Genomic DNA, 23748 nt, shown 5'->3' with positions numbered 1-23748 from the left:
GCATTGGAAAAAAGAATAGCAAAAAGCATTTCCTTACCTCCTTTTCAGAAGGCACTAGAGGTGAAATCAAGTTAAAGAGCAAATACCCAGGGCTGGGGATGTGTGTGGTTCAGTTGGTAGTGTGCTTGCCTGGCACACACAAAGTTCTGTTCCCAGCATGGCATAAACTGGGCATAGTGGCACATACTACAATCTGTGCTTAGGAGGTGAAGGCACAATGGTCAGAAGCTCAAAACCATACTTGGCTATACAGTGAGTTTTAGGCCAGCCTGGGCTACATGAGACCTTGTGTAAAGCCAAACTAAAGATATACCCTACAACAATCTATGAGAATATGAAGTCAATAATTCCAGATCTTTCATTACATATGAAAGACTCCATGGGAAATGGTGTGTAAGGTGGCTCCTATAGAACTCCAAGTCACTCCTGAATTCACTCCAGATACCTTTCTTCTGACGGGCTTGGGAAGAACATAAAAGCACAGTTCTTCTCATATCAAGTAGGTAGCAAATCATTTATCAAATGAGTCAGCCAAACATACATACAAATTAACGTGTCTACCTGCTTGCTCCAGGGCCTGTAAAACATTGCACAATGAGGCCACAGTAAAAACTAATCCTTAATAACTTAATTAAATATTTTATACAAAAATCATAGAAGAGCAAATAATAACAAATAGCTGAACAGAAGTAAGAGATATACAAAATTGGCAATTAGAGGTTAAAGAAAACAAAGAGGCCTATAATTTTAGAAAGTCTGATGATGTGGCAGCCGGATAGAGTAACATGTAATTTCCTAGAGGAAATATGCCCTCTATTTAATGCAGAAAACAATGGAAATGCTAATTACAAAACGTGAGCAGGTGGGAAAGGGCCATTCATTCCTGGCCCACAGGTACTGTTTTCCTCATGAGCTGTCAGAAATCGTGTGAATAAATGCAAGGCTTCTCAAGCGATTGCTTATAAAGTTTCATGATAATCATTTCTGGCATCAAAATCGAGCGCACGTGTTAAAAAATAAGCAACCTGCCATGTGGATAGAACACTCCCATTGCTTCCTCGTCTGACACGTGCTCACAGACCCTTTAGAGAGGCACTAGGCATTGTGATAGTCCAGGGACAGATGATGAGCAAACAGGACTCCAAGCCCTGTAGCTGGGGTGGTAGGAGAAGTGTGGGGTATGGGGGAAAGGTGGGGGAGGGGACAGTGCTTTGCACAGAGGGCTGGAAACACAATCAGGAAGAGGAATGACAGGTTAGGTGGGTATGTTCTACACTGCTTCCATTCTGCCATACAAATATCCTTCAGTACCACTTGGTAAGAACCGAAAGAAAGAAGTGAGGGGGAAACTGGGAGGAGTGGAGAGAGGAGAAACTATGGTCAGGATGCAGGGTATGAGAGAAGAATTTTTAAAAAGTTGGAAGAAAATTATAACATGACAAACTGTCTCCACCATGCTTTAATATAAGTATATCATGCAAGTGTATGTGTGTGCATGCGTGTCCTACTGAATGCATGTGAACACCAGAATTCCACCTGACTGTTGGTCCTCACCTTCTACCTTATCTAAAACAAGGTTTCTCAGATGTTCGGTGATACTCACACCTTGCTAGTTGCCCATGAACTTCTGACAACTCTCAACTGCACTGCAGAAGAACTAGGATTGCAGATGTGCACAATACTGTATCCAACTTTGCAAGGGCTCTAGGGGGTTAGAATTCAGGTCCTTATGCTTTCAGGGCGAGCTCAACTCTCTGAGCCATTTTCCTTGCAAATACAAACATGACACCAACTAGACAACACTAAACACTTTCTAAACACTGAAGAATTTGCAGGTCACCAATGGCCTGTGTCATGAAATCACCTTTTTCTGTTTGTTATACTTCTTTCATCTCACAGTCCACACAAAAAGAGGCTAAATTTAGCATACAAACATAATTTGACAACCCTTTACCTAGGATCTGAGCATACTTGCCTTCAAGTGCCACCAAGCTCACACAGTATGTTTCATTCCATTAACGTTTTTGCATTTATGTCTGTCAAAGACCCAGTAACTTTTTTCTACAGCTACAACAGCTTCAACTAGGGCAGCTTCAATGTCAGTTCTGCATCACAGAAGAAAAAGACAACCTGACAGACAATTCTTGCCAAGTCTATTCCCTGTGGAACAGATAAGATGGGTGGGCCTGCTCTCCAACCATTTCCTGTAGCAGGAGTGAACCAAATGAGATGTCCCCTTACCTTGCTGGAGGGACATCAATATTAGAGGAAACCACTTTTCGCTTTTGCTCAAGGAGACAAATGGATCGAGTGTTTTCTTTTTCTTGGTCAAGGATCCGGTTGGCTTTTTTGGTGTCCACTGTTTTCATGTCTTCCTCCATGGCCAGTGGGAACATGTGGTGAGATGGCTTCTTACTGGAGTCATGTTTTAAGTCCTCCGATTGAAATGTGAAGGTCATTTCTCGCTTGAAACCCCCCACCTGCAAAATACAACACAGAAGGAAACTCTTACACAGAATATCAGCTCTGTCAGGCTGTAGTGAGGAGAGGCAACACTCTCCTCCCTGTTTGTGCTAGTTTGTTTAACTTAGGGAGATGAAACACAGAAGTAAACTAGTTTGGGGGCCAGCCTGGTCTACATGGAGTGCTCCCGGACAGCCAGGATTACATGGAAAGATCCTGTCTCAAAATAGTAACAACAAAAGTTATCACCAACTCAAGAAATGGTTTTCAAGACATGAAAGCACTAGATCTCTAGGCTTTTATGTTTTAAAGCCATTATCATGCTTCATAAAAAGACAGCTAATATATAAAGGCAAATTATCTTACTGACCTGAGTTTTCATGAAGTGTAAGACAAATACAAAACCAAATTTTGGAACCATTGGAAATAAGTAAACTAAGGTTAAAGTTTTTATAAGGTAATTGCCATTTACAAATCAATTCAGCAGCAAATTAATTCCAAGTCTTCAATATAGCAACAAGGGTAAGACTCTCCAGCCATCTGGGATCTCACTGTTCAATGGAGCATATTTTAAAATAAGCTCACCAGCAGTACACTTCACAGACACAAAACAAGCCATCCTTTCTGAGAGTTCAGTGAGTCTTTACCCAGCTCTGAAATACAAGCTATGCTTGCTTGTTTCTACTAAGTTTAGATAAAAACTTAAAAGACCTTGGTCTAACATTTCTATTTGCAGAATAGAAAGCCGTAAGCAAACCACATAGTAAAATGAAAATGTGTTTGATAATAGCAAGAGTCTCCCGCATTAGTCACAACAAAATCCCAAACCAAACGAAAACCCAGGTATATGTGCGTACATGGTCATGACAGGACTTATCCAGATAAGGTCTTCTCCAGAACTCATGCCAACACCCAGAGTTCCAACGGGCTGTGCCCCCCCCCCGCCCCTTAACCTTTCAGTGATGGAGAGTGAAGATCAGCTTCCAGTGGACCACATGGCAAATCCACACCCAGCTGCACAGGCAAGGCCAGCCATTTTTTTGGTCTACTTGCAGCTCATGAAATCATCACCACAGATCTTACACTGACTCAGTGAAGTAAAGCAAGGGTCCTACAAAACTGGGTGTCTGCTTTAAAGTGGTAACTGTTCTGATTATATTCCCACACAGCAAAGGAGCAAGAGAATGAACACATTTCCAAAGGTAATGAACATTCTAAGAAGTTATAGCTGAGCACAGATCAGGGAGCCTGCAGTGGTTTAACCTAGGTCTTCGGTGTTTATGCTATGGCTGAGTAGCTTGGTGTTCTTGTGGCACTCCTAACAATGGGAGCAGAGGGGTGTCTTGGACTTTTTTGCCTACTTATGGGATGCTTTTCCTCCTACTGGGTTGCCTCGTCCAGCCTTGATGTGATAGTTTGTGTCTGGTCTTGTATTTTGCCAGATTTGGTTGATGTCCCTGGGAAGCCTTGTTCTCTTCTCTTCATAGGGGAGATGGAGGGAGGCAGATCTGAGAGAGAGGGGAGGTTTCGGGGGCGGGGGGATGAGAGACTGAAGGGAAGAGAACTGCAGCTGGGATGCAATATGAGAAAAATTTTAAAATCACAGTTGAGAAAATAAACAAACTACAAAGATTTTAGATGTCACTAATCAATACTCTACATAAATCTATCTGCCTTGGCGTTGGTGGGTGACAGGAAGGTGGTATTTTGCTTCTGGAATGGTCTATTCCCAGCTTGTGTTGCAACAGGAGACTTTAGGACTCCAGGTAACAAAAAGAAGCAGATGTTTCAGTGTGTATGGTTATCAATAGGGTCTGCTAACTGCCAATACCACATGAGCTAAATATTAATGATGATTGAAGTCAACAGCATTAAGACAAAACAGTGACAAGTCATGCCTCTCCCAGGGCCAGCTGGACTGACTAAACAGCTCCCATGGAAACTCTAAAGTGCAAGATGGAAGAAATGTGGCTTTTGACCTCACAAATTTAAAGGAAAATCGGAGGCAAATACAAGTAGAAAGAGTTTCCAACAGTAATGATGTAATAACCATATGCTATGCTCTTGGCCAAGAATACATAGTAAAACAGAGTAATATTCTACAATGCAAGCTATCAATCTAAAATGCTTCCTGAACAAAACTCAATACTCTAGCAAGCAGGAATTTCAGAAACAATGAATTTCATGGGCAACTGAACCCACAGTCCTTGTTTAAATATGATTAGAAACAACTACAGAAGTAAGTAAGAGATGTTAAATCACTAGTAGGAAGAGACACTGTTACACTAGCTACTGCAAGTGAACACTGACTGGTGCTTCTGGTTACAGAAGAACCTATCTTCTGTAGAGATAGATCCTATCTGGGGGTGTCCAGAAGAGATAACCCTGCAATGACAGAAGGATGACTGGTAGCTGTCTGGGCTAGGAGTGGACACAATTGTGGATTTCAAGTGGGGGTGAAAGGACATCATGAGGGGGTGGGAATGCTCTACAAACAGACCACAGTGATATCTGTTCCATGGTAAGTTCATTAAAATCCACTGGCCTGTATTTTTACAATGGGATCAATGTCAAGATCAAACTGATGCAAGGACAACCAAACTAGCAGTGAGTGACTTTGGTGTGGAGCGGATATACCCAAGAGCCCCTAGACCAGAAATTTGGAAACTGAGGCAAAGTGCTGTTCTGCATAAAGTGCAGGAGTCTGTTGTTCTGTGTATTTTTTAAACACTGCTCCAAGCAGTGGCATGGTTGTACCCCTATATTAGTAAAAATGTGTCTAAGATCCAGTCTCCACTCAAACCAAGTCTCTTCCTCATCTGTGCAAGAAGGCCATTGTCCTTATTCATTCACCTAGAAAGGAACTTTTTGTACTTCATCTGCCTAAACACACATCCCCCCACCCCCTGTGTTTTCACAGCCCTTGTGTTCCTGGTGATTTGCAAGGTCTAGACTGTTACTTCTTTGAAGCTGATGTTAATTAGGTGACTCAAAAATACAAGTCAATATTCTCTCAATGGAATGGCACTATCTGAGAAGTCACTATACGCTATGACTCTAAACAGGCAAATAATTTGACAGATGACAGCTAGGAACAACAGTAACAACAACAACAAAAAATCTGAGTGGAGAGAAACCAACAGTAGCATCAGTGTTGTTAAGGGCAAAGGGAAGAAACAGCAGACAGAGCTCAGCAGCAAAAAGTGGCAGGTGTCAGCCAAGGATGGGTGGGTAAGATTCTCTCAAGTATCTTGGGACTACAACTGGGTAGAAACAACAGTTACTTCTAGAAGGGTCTTACATAGCAGGGTCCAGGTGCTGTGGTCCCCCCAAAACATATGCCTGCTTATCTTGCTAGAGCTTGAGGTGTTTCCCAAACCTCCTGGTTCACCATCCTCACTATCTGAATGGATAACTACAGGAAATACCCATGTAGTCTTAAACACTCATCCAGGAAAACCTAAAGCTGTCAAATTTTTTAGATTTTTTTTTCTTCCCCTTTCAACATGTGAAAAACTAGAAGACAAAGGAGGGTGTCACATGCTAGGACTGGAAACACAGGCAATAATCTGATTCCCTACTGACTAACAGACTCCTGGCAGCAGAAACCTGAAAGATGGGCAAGAACTTCCTCAGCAAGAGATTGACTGAGTTGTAAATAGTTTGAAGCAAGCCTCCTAGGATGAGGGGAGAAGCATACAGGTAACGTTCCCAAGCTGGCAACCCTGTGAGACGGTAAATGTGGGGAACGGCAAGACAGAAGGTGAGTAGACATTTTGGAACAACTGTCATGAAGATATTTAAGGACAGTGTCTTCTGTGCAAGAAAGGTCTATTGTGGCTGTTGCACGTGGATAGGATGAGAGCAGAAGGTAAACAGACTAGCCCAGAAATCCAGCACCCCAAATGTTTCAGTTCTCACAAGTTTGTCAGTACTGACACAATGTCACAAACAGAAAATGTGCACCAGCAAATGTGTTTCAAGTACAAGTTACTACAGATGTTATATAAAATGTCTTCAGTCATGTGCATAAAATGGACATAAACTATAAATGAGCTCTATGTTTGGACTTGAGACCTGGCTGCAATATCTCATTATGTATATGAGAATATTCTAAACTCCTGAAAAACTAAACCTAAAACTCTTCTAGCTCTAAGACTTTCAGATGAGGGATAACCAATCTGAAGGATTCGATTCAGGGTGCCACATCTTAAAATATCACTAATGAACAGTAATAAGATGGTCTGGCAAAGGACCTGCTTGGGAGGAGCTGGTAATGTTTAGTGGTGAGAACAAGTGGCTTGTGGGCTGCAAAGCTGTTCAGGGGGCCTGGAAGGGATTCTTTGAAAGCAGCATCCTGGTTCCTCCAGTGCTAACCAGATCTGTGGTACCCACCTGAGCCTCCCCTCTCTTCTGTTCCTGCTTCCTTCCTCTCAATTTCTCTTCCCACTGTATTACCGCAGGGTGAATAAAATGCTTAGTATCTACAATAAATCTTTACATCCAACTGTGTTTTCAGGAAGGCCTGAGCTTATTTGGCAGAGGGAATGACAGGAGCCACTTGCCACACTAACATTTTAAAGTGTTTAAAGTTCCTATAGCTTTGAAATGTACTTTTCATTGCTGGTTTCCCATAAAATACATGCCTATTAAGATTTCAGTTAAAATGCACATAAGGGAATGCATCTCATTCTTCCTCAGTCCTCTTCATCTTGCCCAGCTGGCCCCATGCCTCCACAGAACAGCTTTTAACAACTTACCACAAAACCTCAATTGCTTACAGTGTGGTCATGATCTGTGTATCCACATAAACTACACGGAGAGCTGAAGTGTGGACACAATTATGCAGACAGATTGACTGGCCAGACAAACCATCGTGGGCATCTCTGCATGGGTATTTTGAACATCATTTCATATGATGTGTTTTTGTTAGTTTCCTCATGAACGCTAAGGTACTCTTTGTTTTTATTTATTTTTTTATGAAAAGCAATGAGCATCCCTGTGCATGTACCTTTATGTGCTTGTCCAAGAATTTTGTAGGAAAAATTTCTGAAGAGAATTGCTGAATCAAACCACCTGAATTTTAACAGTGAACAACCACAACACACCCACACAGTGAGCATTACAATGTATCCATACTTTACTAAAGGTAACACATTTGTTTCCCACCTACTTAGAAACCCATGTAAGCTACAGCCCACAATGGACATGATTTATCTGACTTTAATAACAAAACAGTACGGCCAATACCATATACCTCGGGGATCTGAAGTTGTTCTGAGACTCAGGGGCACATTTATTTCATATATAAAAAAATACACACATATATAAAGGGCTGACAATTTTTAGGTAGTAAGATCTTAAGATTTTTACTTTATAAACAGAAAACTTAATCAAGTAGGCTTGTTTACTTATGATATCCCCCAAAATTAAAAGAGAATAATCCTCTGTGCTTTGGACTGCTCCACTCTGGTTTGGGTTTTTTTGTTTGGTATTTGAGGTAAGATGTCATCCCACACTAGCCTCCAACTTGTAATGTAGCTAAGGATGACCTTGAACTTCTCATTTTCCCCCTCCATCTCCCATGTGCTAGGATTTAGGTCTGTACCACCACACCTAGTTTATGTGGTGCTGAGAATCAAACCTTGAGCATGGTAGATGAGCACAGTCCTAACTGAGCTACGTCCCTAGCTCTTCTTCTTCTTTATGCTCTCTAACGTGAGAGGGAAGCAGAACCCTTAAATACCACTGATAGGAACACACAAAGTTTAGAAGGCTGATGTGCAATAATGAAGCAAAATCTGTGGATAAATATAGCAATTCTACATTTCAATAGAAGGGAAAAAAAGAAACACAAAGATGTTTATCACAAAAATGCTTATAGTATAAAAAAGTTCTGTAACTATTCATCAATACATTATCAGTGAAATATGCACAAATAAATGCATGGAGAGAAATTAACATGTTGGCCATAAAAAGGGTATTACAAATGATTTTATGTAGTATGATCTCAAAGGAGAGGAATGTGTATAGGTGAAAAAAGAAACCATTCAGAAAGGGCATTCTAAATGCTAACAAATGTGTTTGTTGGTAACAGATGTTATGTATAGGCCAGGCTTGCTATCATGCTTATAGTTTTTTAGTGTCCACGTGTACTGTGGTATTTTAAAACTTGTATTACCCTAAAGCAAAAAGACATTTTCATGATTATTTATTAAGAATCTAGCATCTACACAGTATCTTTCTTATACTAGTTTTCTATTATTAGTTTATACCTATTTCTTTTCTTTCTTTTTCTTTTTTCCATACAGGGTTTCTCTGTGTAACAGCCCTACCTGTCCTGGAACAAGCTCTATAGACCAGGCTGGCTTCGAACTCAGAGATTCACATGCTTCTACTCCCGAGTGCTGGGATTAGAGGCATGCACCAGCACCACCCAGTGTATGTGTGTTTCTTAAAGGAACAATAAATTACTTCAAATAATTTGCCCACTGGCACTTTTCGGTCCAATGCCCATTAGCATCTCTCAGTTATCTTGTACTACAGTAAACCTCTCCAGTCCCTCCTCCCCCCAACACAGAATCCCTCCATACATACATATCGCAGACACACATTACCCAGGGTAATTTCCTGCAAGAGAACAAAGCTTCAATGTTCAATTATATGAAAATACTACCAATTACCAATTACCAATGACAAATAAAACTGAGAATCTTTACTCCAGTGAGCAGCTTTTGTTGTTCTGAAGAAGATAGTTGGCATATGTATAAATATGACGTACTTGGAGAAATTAATTTTTTTTTTTTTTGGTTTTTTGAGACAGGGTTTGTCTGTGTAGCTTTGGAGCCTATCCTGGCACTTGCTCTGGAGACCAGGCTGGCCTGGAACTCAGAGATCCACCTGCCTCTGCCTCCTGAGTGCTGGGATTAAAGGCGTGTGCCACCAATGCCTGGCTGGAAGTTAAAATTTTTAACCAGAAGTTCACAGCACCTGTTTAAGTCTTGGATGCCTATAAAGGCTGTCCTTAGCTGGGCACTGGAGCGAATCAGTTCTTTCTCAATTTAAAAAAAAAAAAAAAAAGTCATCTGGCTTCCAAAGAAATGTTAACAGCCCACATCACAAAGGAGGGCAGTGCTGATGTAATTGACCCAAGAGCACGGCAGCTGTTCTCTGGACACGCTCCCTCTGCATTTATTATAGTACCTCGATGCCAAAAAGCATGTGTAAACACCGACTTGAAAATACTGTTACTCATCTCCACCGAGGCAGATTGGAGGGGCCGGCTCTGCACAGCAGCTGGATTTCCAGGAATAATCTGTACAAAGCTAACCCAGTTGCCTTCTGAGACTTTTCTGAATAATAAAGTATTTTAGAAATTCTAAAAAATAGCATGAAGTTCAAGCCACAAGGAAAGCACTGTTGGGGAACAGGCAATGAAGGCATGTGAGTGGCCCCCTATCAACTCCTTAGGACCCCAGCTTTCTTCAGAAAGTCACAAGGTCACTCCTGGCAAACTTCATAAGAGACTTCTCCCTATTTTCAATTACAGGTTACATGTTTGGATTTATTTCTAGAACTTTCTTCCCTAACACACATAGTTTACATGTTTAGTGTCTAATGATGACACACCGCACACCATGTGGAACCTGCAATCAGCCTGAGGATTTAAAAACGTGTCAAAAACAGACAAAAAGCTTCTACTAACAACAGAACAATGAAGTCTGTTGCCTTAAAAATATTACTACTGAGCTGGAGAGATAGCTCAGTGGCTAACGACACTTAACTGATCTTTCAGAGGACCTGGGTTTATTGTCTCATGCCAACTGTCTTTAACTCAAGTTCCTCCTTCTGTCCTCTGCAGGCACCAGACATTCATATGTTGCACATACAACATTCAGGAAAACACTCATACACATAAAATAGGTATTTGAAAACAAAATGAACATTCTAGCAAGACTCAAATGAAGGTTTATCAGAGTCTTGACAGAATTGATAAATGCTACCTCTAAAAATAATCAACACACCTCTATTCTCTTACTTCCAATTAAATTCTTCAGATTTTGTGCTGAGTGCACAGAAAAGTTGGATGGCAAATCTACCCAGTTATAATGAATTATCCTTAGTAAAACCATGTTTAAAACAATTGCTTCCAATTACTAGCCCTTGATTCTATCAATCCCTGGGCTCTGCATCTCTGCTGCTTGCTCTACATGGACACAGAATAACTGACCTATGACAACCAGGTTGGATTGGTGGCAGTACCCACAGTGTCAGAAGTCAAAAGGTAGGATGAGGCTGGAACCCTCTGTGAGGTTCGGAATCATACACTCCTCTCTCACACTAATTAATGTTGCTAGTCCCTGGTTTACTACCATGTGCTTTCACTTTAATATCCTGACAGTTTAATACTCAGCAAAGCATGACTTGGCTTGCTTAATCAGAGATTAGTCAGCAACACATTTAGGATGGAAAGTTATGGCACAACTCTCTAGTGGAATACCTGGCTACGTTCCAGACTTCTTTCTATCATTATGTAAGAGAGAACACACAACTTGGGCTTTTTGGTTTGGGTTTTTGTTGTTGTTTTGGTTTTATTTTGGTGTGTGTGTGTGTGTGTGTGTGTGTGTGTGTGTGTGTGTGTGTGTGTGTGTGTGTGTGTGTGTGTGTGTGTGTGTGTCCAAGAAAAGCCTTGAACAGGAAAAAGAAAAAAAGAAAAAAAAACCCAAAACCATTTCTGTGAAGCCCAACATTAAGTTCAAGCTCAGCTAACTTCATCTGTTTATCTTTTACAGCCAAATATAGGGACAAAGGGGAAATCAGTATTCTTATGGGTCCACCTTGTTTAACCTTGTAATGCGGAAATCTGAACTTGCCATACTAGATAGTCTACTTGCCTTATTTAACTCACAATGCAAATGAACCAACCACAGGCACTCCTCAGCAGTCCTATGGACTTGACTTTCCAAACATGTCTAGAATGCAGTTCCTTCCCACCACCTCCACAATCACCATTCAGTCAAGCAGCCACTATGTCCTACCCGGATACACACAACTGTCCCCTACAACTCTGCTTCCATCTTTGCCCTATGCTTCTCATTATCACTAGCCAGTCTTATCGCTCAAACACCAGTCAGGTCACATTTTCTCCTGCTCAGAACACTCCAATTGCTCCCCATTGCCCTCAGAATGAATAAAAGCCAAACTCCTTAAAGCAATCTCCCAAGGCCTCCCATGAGGCTACATTGGTCCCCCTTCCTATCTTCTCCCTCCACTGTCCTCTCTACCCCTATTACAATTTAGATCCATACCATCTGTGCAACGGCCCATACGTAAAAGTCTTGGTCCCTAGATAGGCACTGCTAAGAGAAGTGTCAACTTTAGGAGGTAGGGTCTCATGAAGTTTTCACTGGAGCCATGTCCTTGGAGGTCAAACTGGTCCCTGGGTCCCCCTCTTGTTGCTTCTAGCCCATTCCTGCATGACGTAGAGGGGCTCCCCTTGTCACACACTCCCATAATGTTTCAAAACATGATGACAAACAGCAGATCACCCAACCTAGGACTGTTACCTCTAAACCACAAACAAAGCTAAATCTCTTCTCTCACAGGATGTGGTGCACACGTGAAACCTCAGCACTCAGGAGGATACCGCAGGAAAATTGTGAGTCCTAGACCAACCTGGGGAACACAGCAAGAGCCAGATTTAAGAAACAAACTTGATTGTTTGAGGTACTTGGTTACAGTAAGGGCACCTGACCATCAGTCTTTGCACTGCTGCTCCAACTGCCTAAAAAGTATCCTCCTTCTAAGACCAAAGGCTTCCTCACCCTTTCTGTCTTGACTCAAATCCAAGGGAAGTCAACCTTGATGTCCTGCTTAAAATTACAATACTCCCTTCCCACTTACATTCCCAATTCTGCTCCATCTTATCTATTACAGCATTTTCATTTCATTACAACCTAAGTAACATTCAAAACAGCAGGTCTGTGAGAAGAGGACATTAGCCTTTTTTTTCTTTTTTCTTTTTTTGCTTTAGGGTCAGATTGTTCCCAGGACTAGCAGAGTGTCTGAAGCAGGGCCATCTTTCCTTGTGGGAGAAGTGGACTCCCAGGTGACTACAATGTCACACAGCTGCTCACCTATGTCCTAGGCAGGTAGGCTCCAAGCTCACACAGCTGACAAGTGTAAGATCCTAGAACTACTCAACCTCAAAGCAACTGTGAAAGAGTGAACTGTAATGTCACATAAGAGACTAAGATGGCCACCACCTTACTTTTCCTTCTGTAAGTTTTCAACTTCATTTTATGGAGGACTTAATCTCTGGGGCTGAAAGCCCTTCTTTATAATAAAGTCTATATAAAAAGTTTGATTGGTTGTTAAATTACAGAATTCTCAACCTTCTTCCTGCAAGTATCAGCAGGTTACTCTAGGACAAACCTTCAGAGACGTATTAAGGCAGATTCAGAACAAGTCACAGTATTTTAATATTAAAATACTTCAAAATCCCGGGGAGTAATGATTCCGTCATCCACTGTGAGATGCTTAGGGCACATGAGGACCAGCTGGGTCCCAGATATGCCCCGTGACTCTTCTGTCCACCTGTCTGTGGCTAACAGCAAACTGAATCTACTGAGCCTACTTCCCAAATGCAGTCTAACATTTATAATAATAAAAGTAATGATGACAAAAAAGCCACCTGGATATCTATCACTCTTGTTTAGTGGCAACTTTATACCCTACCTAGAGGTTTAAATTTTTTTGTAAATGTCTTTCTGAAGAAATAGAGGCCACTGTTTTACTGAGGGGCAGTTGGTCTACACAAATCCATAGATGGCCACAGAGCTTTGCTGGCAGATAGTGCCATTTTCAGGGAGCTGGGACCCAGTCACATCTTCTCTGAAGCCTGCAAAACTCCATCACATCAGTGGGGCCCACAAACCTACAGAGCCCCTGGGAGAGTCAGGCTTCTCTCCCCACAGCACTTTCTTCTCCTTGACTGCCAGTCTGAGCTCCTCCCTGTGGGCTCCAGTCCAACCCTAGCCACGAATGCATTCAGAGAAAGGAAATTCATGAGAACTGAGGCAGGATTAGAATTTCAAAACTGCAGCTGTCAGTAGATAAAGACACACCTTAGAGATGAGCTTTCCCGGACCAAAGCATACATTTCAGAACAGGGTAGTTAAACAATGTACTGGAGAATAAACTACTGTTTGGTTTTGTTTCCAAACAGATTTTGTGTCGCTCTGGCTGTCCTGGAAATACCTCTGTAGACCAGGCTGGCCTTGAACTCACAGAGATCCACCTGCCTCTGCCTCCTGAGTACTAGGATTAAAGGTGTGTGCCTCCACTGCCTAGGGATGAACATACTTCTGATACACATAAATGAAAGGTAAAACCAATCCCAACTCCACCCTCTGGTACTAGGACTTGAACGGCGGGCCTCAAGCATGCTAAGAGCATTGTACAATTTCTCTGCTTACAAACAGGGCAAAGTAGAAGAGACCCAGACACTCCAATTAGGTACAATGCAAGAGAGAAGGGCAGCCCAGACCTGCACAGGAAAAAAAATAAAGGAGTTAAGAAGAGGAGGCAGCAGAAAGGGGGAAATGTAAGAGGAAGGCGGTCTAGTTTGCTCTCTGCTGGTTTGATAAACACAATGACCAAAAGCAACGACAGGGAAGGAAGGGTTTACTTGGCTTACACTTCCAGGTGGCAATCTATCGCAGAGAGAAGCCAGGGCAGGAGATCCAGGCAGGACTGAAAGATAACCCACCAAGGAGGAACACTTTACTGGCTGGCTTCCTTGGACCTGCCCAGCTACCTCTCTTACACAGCCCTCCCTACCTGCTTAGTAGGGATGGCACCACCCACAACGGGCTACACCCTCCTGCATCAATTAGCAATTAAGAAGATGCCTCACAGACCTGCCAATTTGATCTGGGCAATTCTTCCAACTGAGGCTCCTTCTTCCCAGGTGACTCTAGGTTTGTGTCAACTTGACAGCTGAAGTTATTTGGGGGAGGGTGGTGCATAGGGACTAGGAAGATGGAGGGAGGAGGGGAAAACAGAAACATTGAAGGACAGACAGAGGCAGGACTCCTGACACTCTGAATTCCTGACTGTGTCTATTTTCCTTGATCGAAATGTCCAACCTACTCAGACAGGTGGGGGTGGGGCATGAGTTGGTTTCAACTTCTATTAACCAAAAAGCTGAAGTAATCTAGTTTAATCTATTTGGTAATAAGTTGGGCCTGGTTGCACAGCCCTATAAAACCCAGGTATTTCAGAGGCTTAGGAAGAAAAATTATAGTTCAATACCTGCCCAGGCTATAGCCTGAGTAACTTTGAAAGACTATTTCTCAAAATAACTTCTTTGTTTTTATCTTTAAAGAGGTTTGAGAACCTAGATGAGGTTATACATACCGTTAAACTGAGTATTCAAAAGGCCCAGCCTCGTCTACATAGAGAATTCCAAGCTTGTCAGAGCTGCACAGTCAGACTACCACAATCAGTCAATCAATCAATCAATCAAAATCAACACTAAGAGAGTGGGGAATCTAGTTCAGCAGTGTTTGCCTAGCATGCAGCATGCCCTAGCTTAAGTCTCTGCCCCACAAAGAACTAGAAATAGACTCTTTCAAATTCATCCATGATTCTTAGAGTCTCACACACCATCTTGAAAATTCCAGACCACGTTAGAAACAAAATTATGTAAAAGAGAATGTGGGTTTCTAAAGTTCCCTCTTTTGGTACACATTCATTTTAAGTACAACTCACCATCTCTTTGGGCGGTAAACAGCAAACGAAACTGAAAACTAATGAACTCACATTTCAACTGGGATTGTGCTCTTCATTCACAGTTAGCTGAGTGTTTTACTAGCTGAACAGATGACTAAATAAAATCTGTTAATCAATGCAGCTGGTGTAGTCAAGAAATTGAACAATACACATTAGAATAAATTTGTGTATCTGCTCATCATGAATGTAATGCTCTACAATACAGGTCTGAGCTGTGTGGAACAGAGCAGATGGGAAACTGAGTGGGAAGTATCCCTGACTTTAACAGACTTCATGAAGAGAGAGAGAAACCTAAAAGCGGAGCTGCTTGCTCTGAGCTAAATGAGTGGACAAAGGCCTCGGGACAAAAAGGAGGGCTCCAGGTTAGAGGTATCGCTTGGTGGTAGAGCACAGGCTTATGTGAGAACCTGGTTGGGATTCCATAATCCAGGCAAAGGAAAAAGAAAAGAAAAATGGGAGATTCTGATGGGGAATGCCCTTCTGCATGCTGTGAATATATTTCTCTTACTGGTTGATGAATAAAGATGTTTCTGCCAATGGACAGGCAGGATATAGCCAGGAGGAAGTACAGGCAGAGTTACCAGACTATGAGAATTCCGCAAAGAGGAACAAGGAGAGTGAGTCACCGGAGAGTTGCCGTGTAGCTGCCGAGGGAGCAAGAGGTCTGGGCATCACTGGTAAGCCAAGATGCACAGAATAGAAATGGGTTAATAATTAAGAGAGAGCTAGCCAATAAGAAGCCTAAGCCATTGACCAAACAATTTATAATTAATATAAACCTCTGTGTATTTATTTGGGACTAAACAGCTGTGGGACCAGGCGGGAAAGAAACTATAAGATTCTGCCTTCCTCCCTGTGGACTTCGAGATGCCAAACCTGCCAGAAAAAATATGCAAATCTGTGTTTATTAGTGTGTGCACAGAGGTATAAATGAACAAATACAAATACACACACATCTCTCTATGGATCTGCTCCATTGTTAGTAACATAATGCCACATATAAATTTGAGATAAAAAAATGTTTATTTGCCTTTCTCTTAGAGTTCTAGAAACTGGGTGACAGGGAGGAATAAGTTTTCCTCAGTGTTACATCCCAGGCTCATCATCTGCTTTTTTTGTTTGTCTGATTGTTTTGTTTTTCAAGACAGGGTTTCTGTGTGTAACAATCCAGGCTGTCATAGAACTCATTCTGTAGACCAGGCTAACTCCGAACTCATAGAGATCCACCAGCCTCTGCCTCCTGAGTGCTGGGATTAAAGGTGTGTGTTACTACCACAGTCTGGCTTTATCATCTTTTATCTAGCACACATTAGTTCATAAATGTTGGCTTAATGTCATTAATGAAGGTAATAAAACAATGAAGCTAAAAAGAAAAATCTGCAAAAACAGGTAAAAAAAAAAATGATGGCTAGTGTATCTATATCCACAGTGCTCTCAAGGACTTAGAGGGCACTAAGATAGGAATAGTGAGTGGCTGTTGTATGGCTATAGTTACTAAGTCTCAAGTCAAAGACACTGCATTAAAGTTTGCCTAACATGTATCAGCAGCAATCTCAGAATTCTTAAGAGGAGCATTCTACCCAAAAGCCACAGCTGAGGAGACCAAGGCACAAGGAAGGGTGATGGCTGACTGTTTCACATTTGTCCCATCCTGTGCTCTCTTTAGGGTCTGACTTCTATCTCTTCTCACTGGCAATCAAACATGTGCATCTTACACAGGCTTCTTTTGACTTGATTCTATTCATCTACTGTCCCTCAGCTCTAGTCCCTGTCTTGATCAAGTCATCCACAGAGTCATCTCCCCAAGTTGTTTTTTTTTTTCTTCACTGCTTTCTAATTTAGTCCAATTACTACTTCTTCCAAAGCAATAACACCATCAAGTGTATTTTTCCAATAGTCACAAGTCAATTATTTACCACTAAGTTTAACAGTAAACAATTTTCAGTCTCTGTTCTCATCAGTATTACACACAATTGGCTTCTATGAAGCTTCATTTCCCTGGCTCTGTAACAGAAATGATCAGTCTCACTTCCTGTTTGCAGACAACACAATCACCTAGCTAGTTTAAGACTAAAAGATTACTGGCAGCTCCTGCTACAAACTGAAGGAGTGTGTTATGATGTTCAGTAGAATAACTGCACAGATCCAGGAGCAAGGCTGTAACCCACCATAAGTCTGAAACCCGGCCATCCAATTCCCGTGACAACAGGGACCAAGAGCTGACACTTTGCCACAGATGATCCTGCAACAGATGTACTCTGCGTGTCACTCACTGTGCCTTCACCACCTTACTTCTACATTTTGTCACAGGCTTCACGAAAGTACATCACCTTGGCAGAACCTAAGTCACACAAACAATTCTAGCTGCAAGGTACCCTGGGAAATTCCAGCCACAGCAATAGAGGAAGGTATTACAGAGGGACAATAGAGGTGTTGAATGAGCCAATCTGCTGTATCTGCCACACATATGTTCTGGATTGTTTTTGCTTTGCAGTTTTTCTGTTCACCCTCTCCAACACATTTTCAATCTATGTACATCTGTCCACTTCTATTGCCATCATAGTTTTCCATTCTAAATATTGCAAGAACCCCTGGAGAGTCTACCTACTCTTATTCTTCACTTCCAACAAGCAGAATGCTACTGAGAATCAAATAAAAATGACTTCTTAACTTCAATACTGAATCAAATATTGTTGCTAAAAACAGTGTTCTTGGTTATAATATTAAACTCTTAAACACACAATTTAAGTAGTGGCATGAAATCCTTCATATAAATTTAAGGTGTTGAAAACGGCCCTAAGAAAACTATATATTCCAAGGCCTAGAAATGGCTCCAAAATTTCACTGCTAGGGTTATAACACATTTGAGTCATTAACCCAGTGACCTGGTTAAACTATAAATATCTCAGGGAAGGAGTCTTTTTGCTGCATAATCGAAAGGGCTGGAATCAAATCCTGAACCTTTAGATTGACCCAGGAGGGAGAAGATACCCTTGGTATCTCTGTGGTTCAGGGTCTAGTTCTTTCTCACCTACTCACCAGGGATGAAAAGTAAATTGTGGTCAATGAACAAGAACTCTCATGCAATAAATAACCAAGAATTAGCTTGTAACCGTGATGACTAATGAAGAAGGGAGTATAATTGCAATCTCACTCATGCTCAGAGGTAACAAGAAATATAAACACAGAACTAGAGGTTCAGCTTAGAGGGAATAAAGAGTATGGACCACCAGTAATAGCTAAAGGTAGGTAAGGCCTCTGAGAGCCTGCAGCTGGAAATGAGCCCTTAGAAGAAATAGTAATAAAAGCCAAAGCTACATAGTGAGACCCTGTCCCAGAAAAAAAAAATAAAAAGGAGAGGAGAAAGAACGAAAGAAGAAAGAGTAATGAAAGCAGATGAGAAAATAAAACTCACTTCACTGTTTTAAAAGCTTCTGCTGTGAGGAAATCCAATGAAGGCCATGAGGGAGGGGTCTCTGGCCACCATCAATCCCACTGCTTGAGTTTACCCACACTTAGAAAACAAACCTTACAGTGGGAGGTGGATTTGAGCAGAAACAGAAAGGGAAGCCTGCCTTACTCTGTCCCTGTATGTTCCCACCACCATCAAATCAGTGAGACCTTTTGGTTTCCTTCAGATAGGACAAGCCCCACCAACTAGGAAACACAGTATTTACATTCTCGCCTGTGAAGTTCTGCTTTTGTCACAACTCAAGAATCTTGCCAAAAGACAATTCAACTTTGTCACCAAAATGTACCTTCACCTGTGCATCACCATAAACAGAGTTTATTTTCCACTGATATTTCTCATATTTTTGACTTATCTGACTTAATAGGTTTTAAAAACAGGAACATCAGGCCATGATTTGAATGTTCCTCCAAAACCCATATTGAATTTCTCACTGATGGTACTGAGTAGTAACTGAATTGTGGGTGAGCTAAGCTACTTTCTGGAGCTGGTTGGTTTTCTTATCCAGGCAGAATTTAACATTGACCACCCAATTTATAACACAGCAAGTAGGTTCTCATCAGATGTGTACCCGTCAGCCTTGTACTCCCCAACTCTCAGAACTCTAAGAAATACATTTCATCATAAATTACCCATCTGGCATTCTCTTTTAGTAGCATATGAGTTAAGAGATTCCAGAAGGGCACTGTTTCATTTAGTCTTTCAACGGACATTGTTGAGAGAGGGACTTCTTAGGTAGCTTCACAGATTTCCTACACCAGCAGTCTCCTGAAAAGTACAAACATGGGACTCTTGATAGCCTGAGGATGCAATGACAGTTGGCTGCCTGCCAAACAGTTATCATACAACCCTCCACAGAACAAATGATTAATGTGTTTATGAATGTCAAAGACCATGCATTAACTTTTAAGCAAGTTGATGCCTTTAACAAATGTGTTAGCTGTCTGAAGGATATTCTACCAGAAGAAGTAAAATATGCATAAGTTATACTTTCCTCTCTGGCTTCAAAAGACAAACAAGTTATCTACAGACGGAAACATGTACGTTCTTCCAGGAGATCAACAGACGAGTGACAGACTCTATATAAACACCTTCTGTATCTTTGTGTAACACAATTTCACAGTATATGTCAATGCATTAATTCCCAGCTAAAACACCTCCCAATTTTCTTATTTAAAGATCATTTTCAATGGATTCTTCGAAGACATTGCATGAAAGACTTCAAAGAAAGGAAAAATTATAAACCTTGAATATTTATTCCAACCCACACATACACCAGTCTCCTGTTCCCGGAGATGATAAGGATTAAAGTTTCTTTGGTAGACCTTTGAAAAAAAATGTTTGCTTGAAAAGTTGTCATTCATACAAATATTTTCTGTATGTATTGTAGGCAAAATAGGGTAATGGTGTGTGTGTGCGTGCATGCGTGCGTGCGTGCGTGCGTGCGTGCGTGCGTGCGTGCGTGGTGTTTGTTGTTGTTGTGAGACAGAACTTTTCCTGAGGAGACACACAACACAGGTCTACTCACTGCAGATAGGCAGCCTGTGACAGACCAAGTATGGATACCATCAAAGCCCAATGTGGTGAACCAATGCATTTTATTGGGGTTATTTGCATAGCTATGGGTGAGGGATTACATACAGGAGCACAAATGACTCAAAGATAGCTGTATCACCAAAGCCCACTCCAACATGGTGACAGCTCACAAAAGCTGCAAACCTGAAGCACACTGCAGCTGAACTGGTTGGAGAGTGTCCTTTCCAGGTGCCTCTGGGTCTAAACCTGTTCCAGGTACCTCAGCGGTTTCTGCATGTCTTCTGTGCAGCTTGTTTTGTCTGAGGGGAACCCTCAGCTTTTATTGCTTATCTGGCAGAGGTGGACCTAGTGAAAATGGTCAGTTTCAGGGACTTCCTGAAGCTATTTATTGAGTTATTTACCTTCCTGCTTAAGGAGCATCCCTGCAGGATAGAACCTCAACAGTTTTCTCAATCTCAGAGGAAACTTACACATCATGTTTGTGACTGTGTTACATTCCTTTCCTCTCCCCCTATCCTCCATGTGTGCGCACGCACATGCGTGTGTGTGTGTGTGTGTGTGTGTGTGTGTGTGTGTGTGTGTGTGTGTGATGCATGTGTGCACACGTGTGTTGTGTTGGCTGGTAAAAAGTCCCACCCCCATAACCATCACCATGGAGATTGGGTTTCAATTTCCTTTAAAACTTGTCTGTGTTAAAACATTTGCTCAGAGCCCTTCTCAGCACAGAAACACAATGACTTTACCAACTCACTGTGGTTATCAAGATTCAAGAACTGTTGAAAAACCTAAAGGCAAAAACCAACAAGTTTTTAAAATAAAGTAATCATTATTTTATCTCCTTATGAAAAGTTTGCTCTTGAGGGCTGGTGAGAAGGCTTAGTCAGAATATCTTGTCACGCAGCATGAGGGCCTGTGTGATATCTCAAGTACTCTTATAGGAAGCCAGACATGGTGTAGAGAGCATGTGTGGTCCCAGGCATGGTGCAGTGAGCTTGTGGTACTAGGCAAGGAGAAGAGTGTGTGGTTCCAGGCATGGTGGTCCCAGCTCTGGAGAGAGGAAGAAAGGTTGACTCCTGTATTTACTGGATGGCCAGCAGTCTAGCCTAATGGGTAAGTCCTGTAAAATACAAGACCCAGAGACAGATATTGGGGTTCAAGCTTCAAGCAGAAGATCAGAGAAACAAAGCAGCCAGTCACTAGCTCTTACCTCTACCTCAGATGGAAAGGTGATCCTGTCTCCACAAGTTCTCCACAGAGCCTCAGACTGCTGCCTCTCCTCAATGTGGCTAGGGACTAAATCTCAGAATGCAGCCTGAGACACTGGGCTCCTGTCTTTTTTATACCTCTCTAGGGCTGGGATTAAAGGTGTGAGCTCTAATTCTCTTTTAGACTGATTCAATCTTGTGTAGATCTGGGTGGCCTTGAACTCACAGAGAGATCTATCTGCCTCTATCTCCTGAGTCCTGGGATTAAAGGTGTGTGCCAGTACTACCCAGCTTCTATAGCTAACTAGTTTGGCTGCTTTGCATTTTGATCTTCAGTGGCTTTATTAGATCATAAACAATCTATCACCACAAAGTCCCAGTTCCCACGAGAGAAAAAGATAAACAAACTAGCTTGAGAGAACTCAGCAGTTAAGAGAGCTCCTTGCTCTTTGAGAGGATTGTGGCTCAGTTGCCAGCACTCACAAGGCAATTCAAAACCATCTGTGATCCATTTCCAGAGGATGCAGTGACCTCATCTGACCCCTGTGGACATTGCACTCGTGTGATGCACACGTGTACATACGTGAAAAACACCCAGGCACAGAAAAAATAAAGTTAAAAAACAACAATAACAACGACAACAAAAAGGTGGATAGGAATGCCATCTGAGGGGACCTCTGGCCTCCACACATGTGAACACAAGTGCATGCACCTGTACACACACGTACACACGTACACACGTACACACACACACACACACACACACACACACACACACACACACAAAATCTGCTATCAAATGTTTATGTGGGACAATCAATAGTCGTAGTTTAAAAACTGTTCCTGAGTGAATACAATGGGGATATTTATTCCTTGCCTCTGGCTTTGAGAATGTGCAAGCATTTGAGAGCTGAGAAGGCAGCTCCGAGAGTAAACGGTGCTTGATGAACATGAAGCAAAGATGGTGTTCAAGTCTCTAGCAGCGACACAGAAAGCCAGACAGGGCTGGGCTTGCACCTGTGCACTTGATGGTTTTATATCAACTTGAAGCTGAAGTCATCTGAAAGGAGGGAGCCCCAACTAAGAAAATGCCTCCAAAAAAGCTGGGCTGTAGAAAAGTCTGTAGAACATTTTCTTAATTAGTGATTAATTAGGGCCCAAGTCCACTGGGCTGGTGGTCTTGGGTTCTATAAGAAAGCAGGCTGAGCAAACCAAAGGGAGTAAGCCAGTAAGCAGCATCCTCAAGGCTTCCTGCCTCCAGGCTCTCGCCCTCACTGTTTTTGATAACGAACTGTTAATGTGGAACTGTGAGTGAAATAAACCCTTTCCTCTCCAAAGCTGCTTCTGGTTAGGGTGTTTCATTACAGCAACAGTAACCTCAACTAAGACAACCTGTAACCTTGGTGATGGGAAAGGTGGGGCCGAAGGACTGTGTAGGATTACTGGCCTCCATCCTTCTTTCAAATTGAGTGAGACCCTGTCTCAAGGTAATTTAGCAGGACACTTGACATCCTGCTCTAGCCTCATGAGTACATGCAAAAGCATATAGCACACACTTGCTTCTTCGGTGTTTAGAGTGTTCACTATGAAGAGCCCTGAGCACATATCATAGAAGACATATCCTATTCTGCTTTTATTCTTTCTGTTCCCTTCCCCAATTTTTAGCCTCTTATATAGAGCCATCAATATATGAGATACACAGACTAACATGCATAATGTGTATTGTGAAGACTATGAACCTAGGCCTCATTCTTCTCACTCTTGCACTGATTCTGACCCTATAGCGGTCCCTGAAAGCACTGAGTGATGGGTGGAGATCTGCTAATGCCAGCCCTACTGCAGATCATTTCCTGTGCTAGCACTTGGGTTTCCTCACACAGGAAGCCAACCTTGCTGATAAGAAGTCTTGGCAAGCTGCCGTCGCCACTGCCAAGGCCATGCCGATCTGAGTGGCCTGTGCTGCCACCTGTGGCCATGGTGACAGCCCAGCCCAAACTGCTGCTGAGGGCCATGCCTGGGTCCATGATTCTGCTGCAGCTGGGGTCTGTGTTGATGTCCATGACTCGTCTTACAGCTCTGTGGATACCAGGGCCCTGGTCAACCACCTAAGACAATGCTGGTGTCTGAGGGCCATGCTGCTGTCAGGGTCATATACTGACTGATCTGGGTGGCCTGTGCTGCCACCTGAGCCATGATGACATCCAGCCAGAGTTGCTGCCTAGGGTCAAGTCTAGGTCCATGATCTTTCTGCAACTGAGGTCTGTGTAAATCTCTGTGGCC

The 23748-nt window shown here is 42.2% G+C and overlaps 1 protein-coding gene across 1 annotated transcript in view; it reads right to left on the bottom strand.

Moving 5' to 3' along the window:
• Positions 1–23748, bottom strand: part of Znf704 (zinc finger protein 704) — a 174869-nt gene that overhangs the window by 117591 nt on the left and 33530 nt on the right. The window contains exon 2 of the mRNA XM_027398773.2: positions 2242–2480. Within this exon, the coding sequence (XP_027254574.1) occupies positions 2242–2480 (239 nt within the window). The remainder of the gene's footprint in view (positions 1–2241; positions 2481–23748) is intronic.

This window comes from Cricetulus griseus, chromosome 2 (assembly GCF_003668045.3).
Source record: "Cricetulus griseus strain 17A/GY chromosome 2, alternate assembly CriGri-PICRH-1.0, whole genome shotgun sequence".
Taxonomy (NCBI): Eukaryota; Metazoa; Chordata; class Mammalia; order Rodentia; family Cricetidae; genus Cricetulus; species Cricetulus griseus.
The sequence above is the reverse complement of the archived record's forward strand: the minus strand, read 5'-3'. Positions and strand labels throughout refer to the sequence as shown.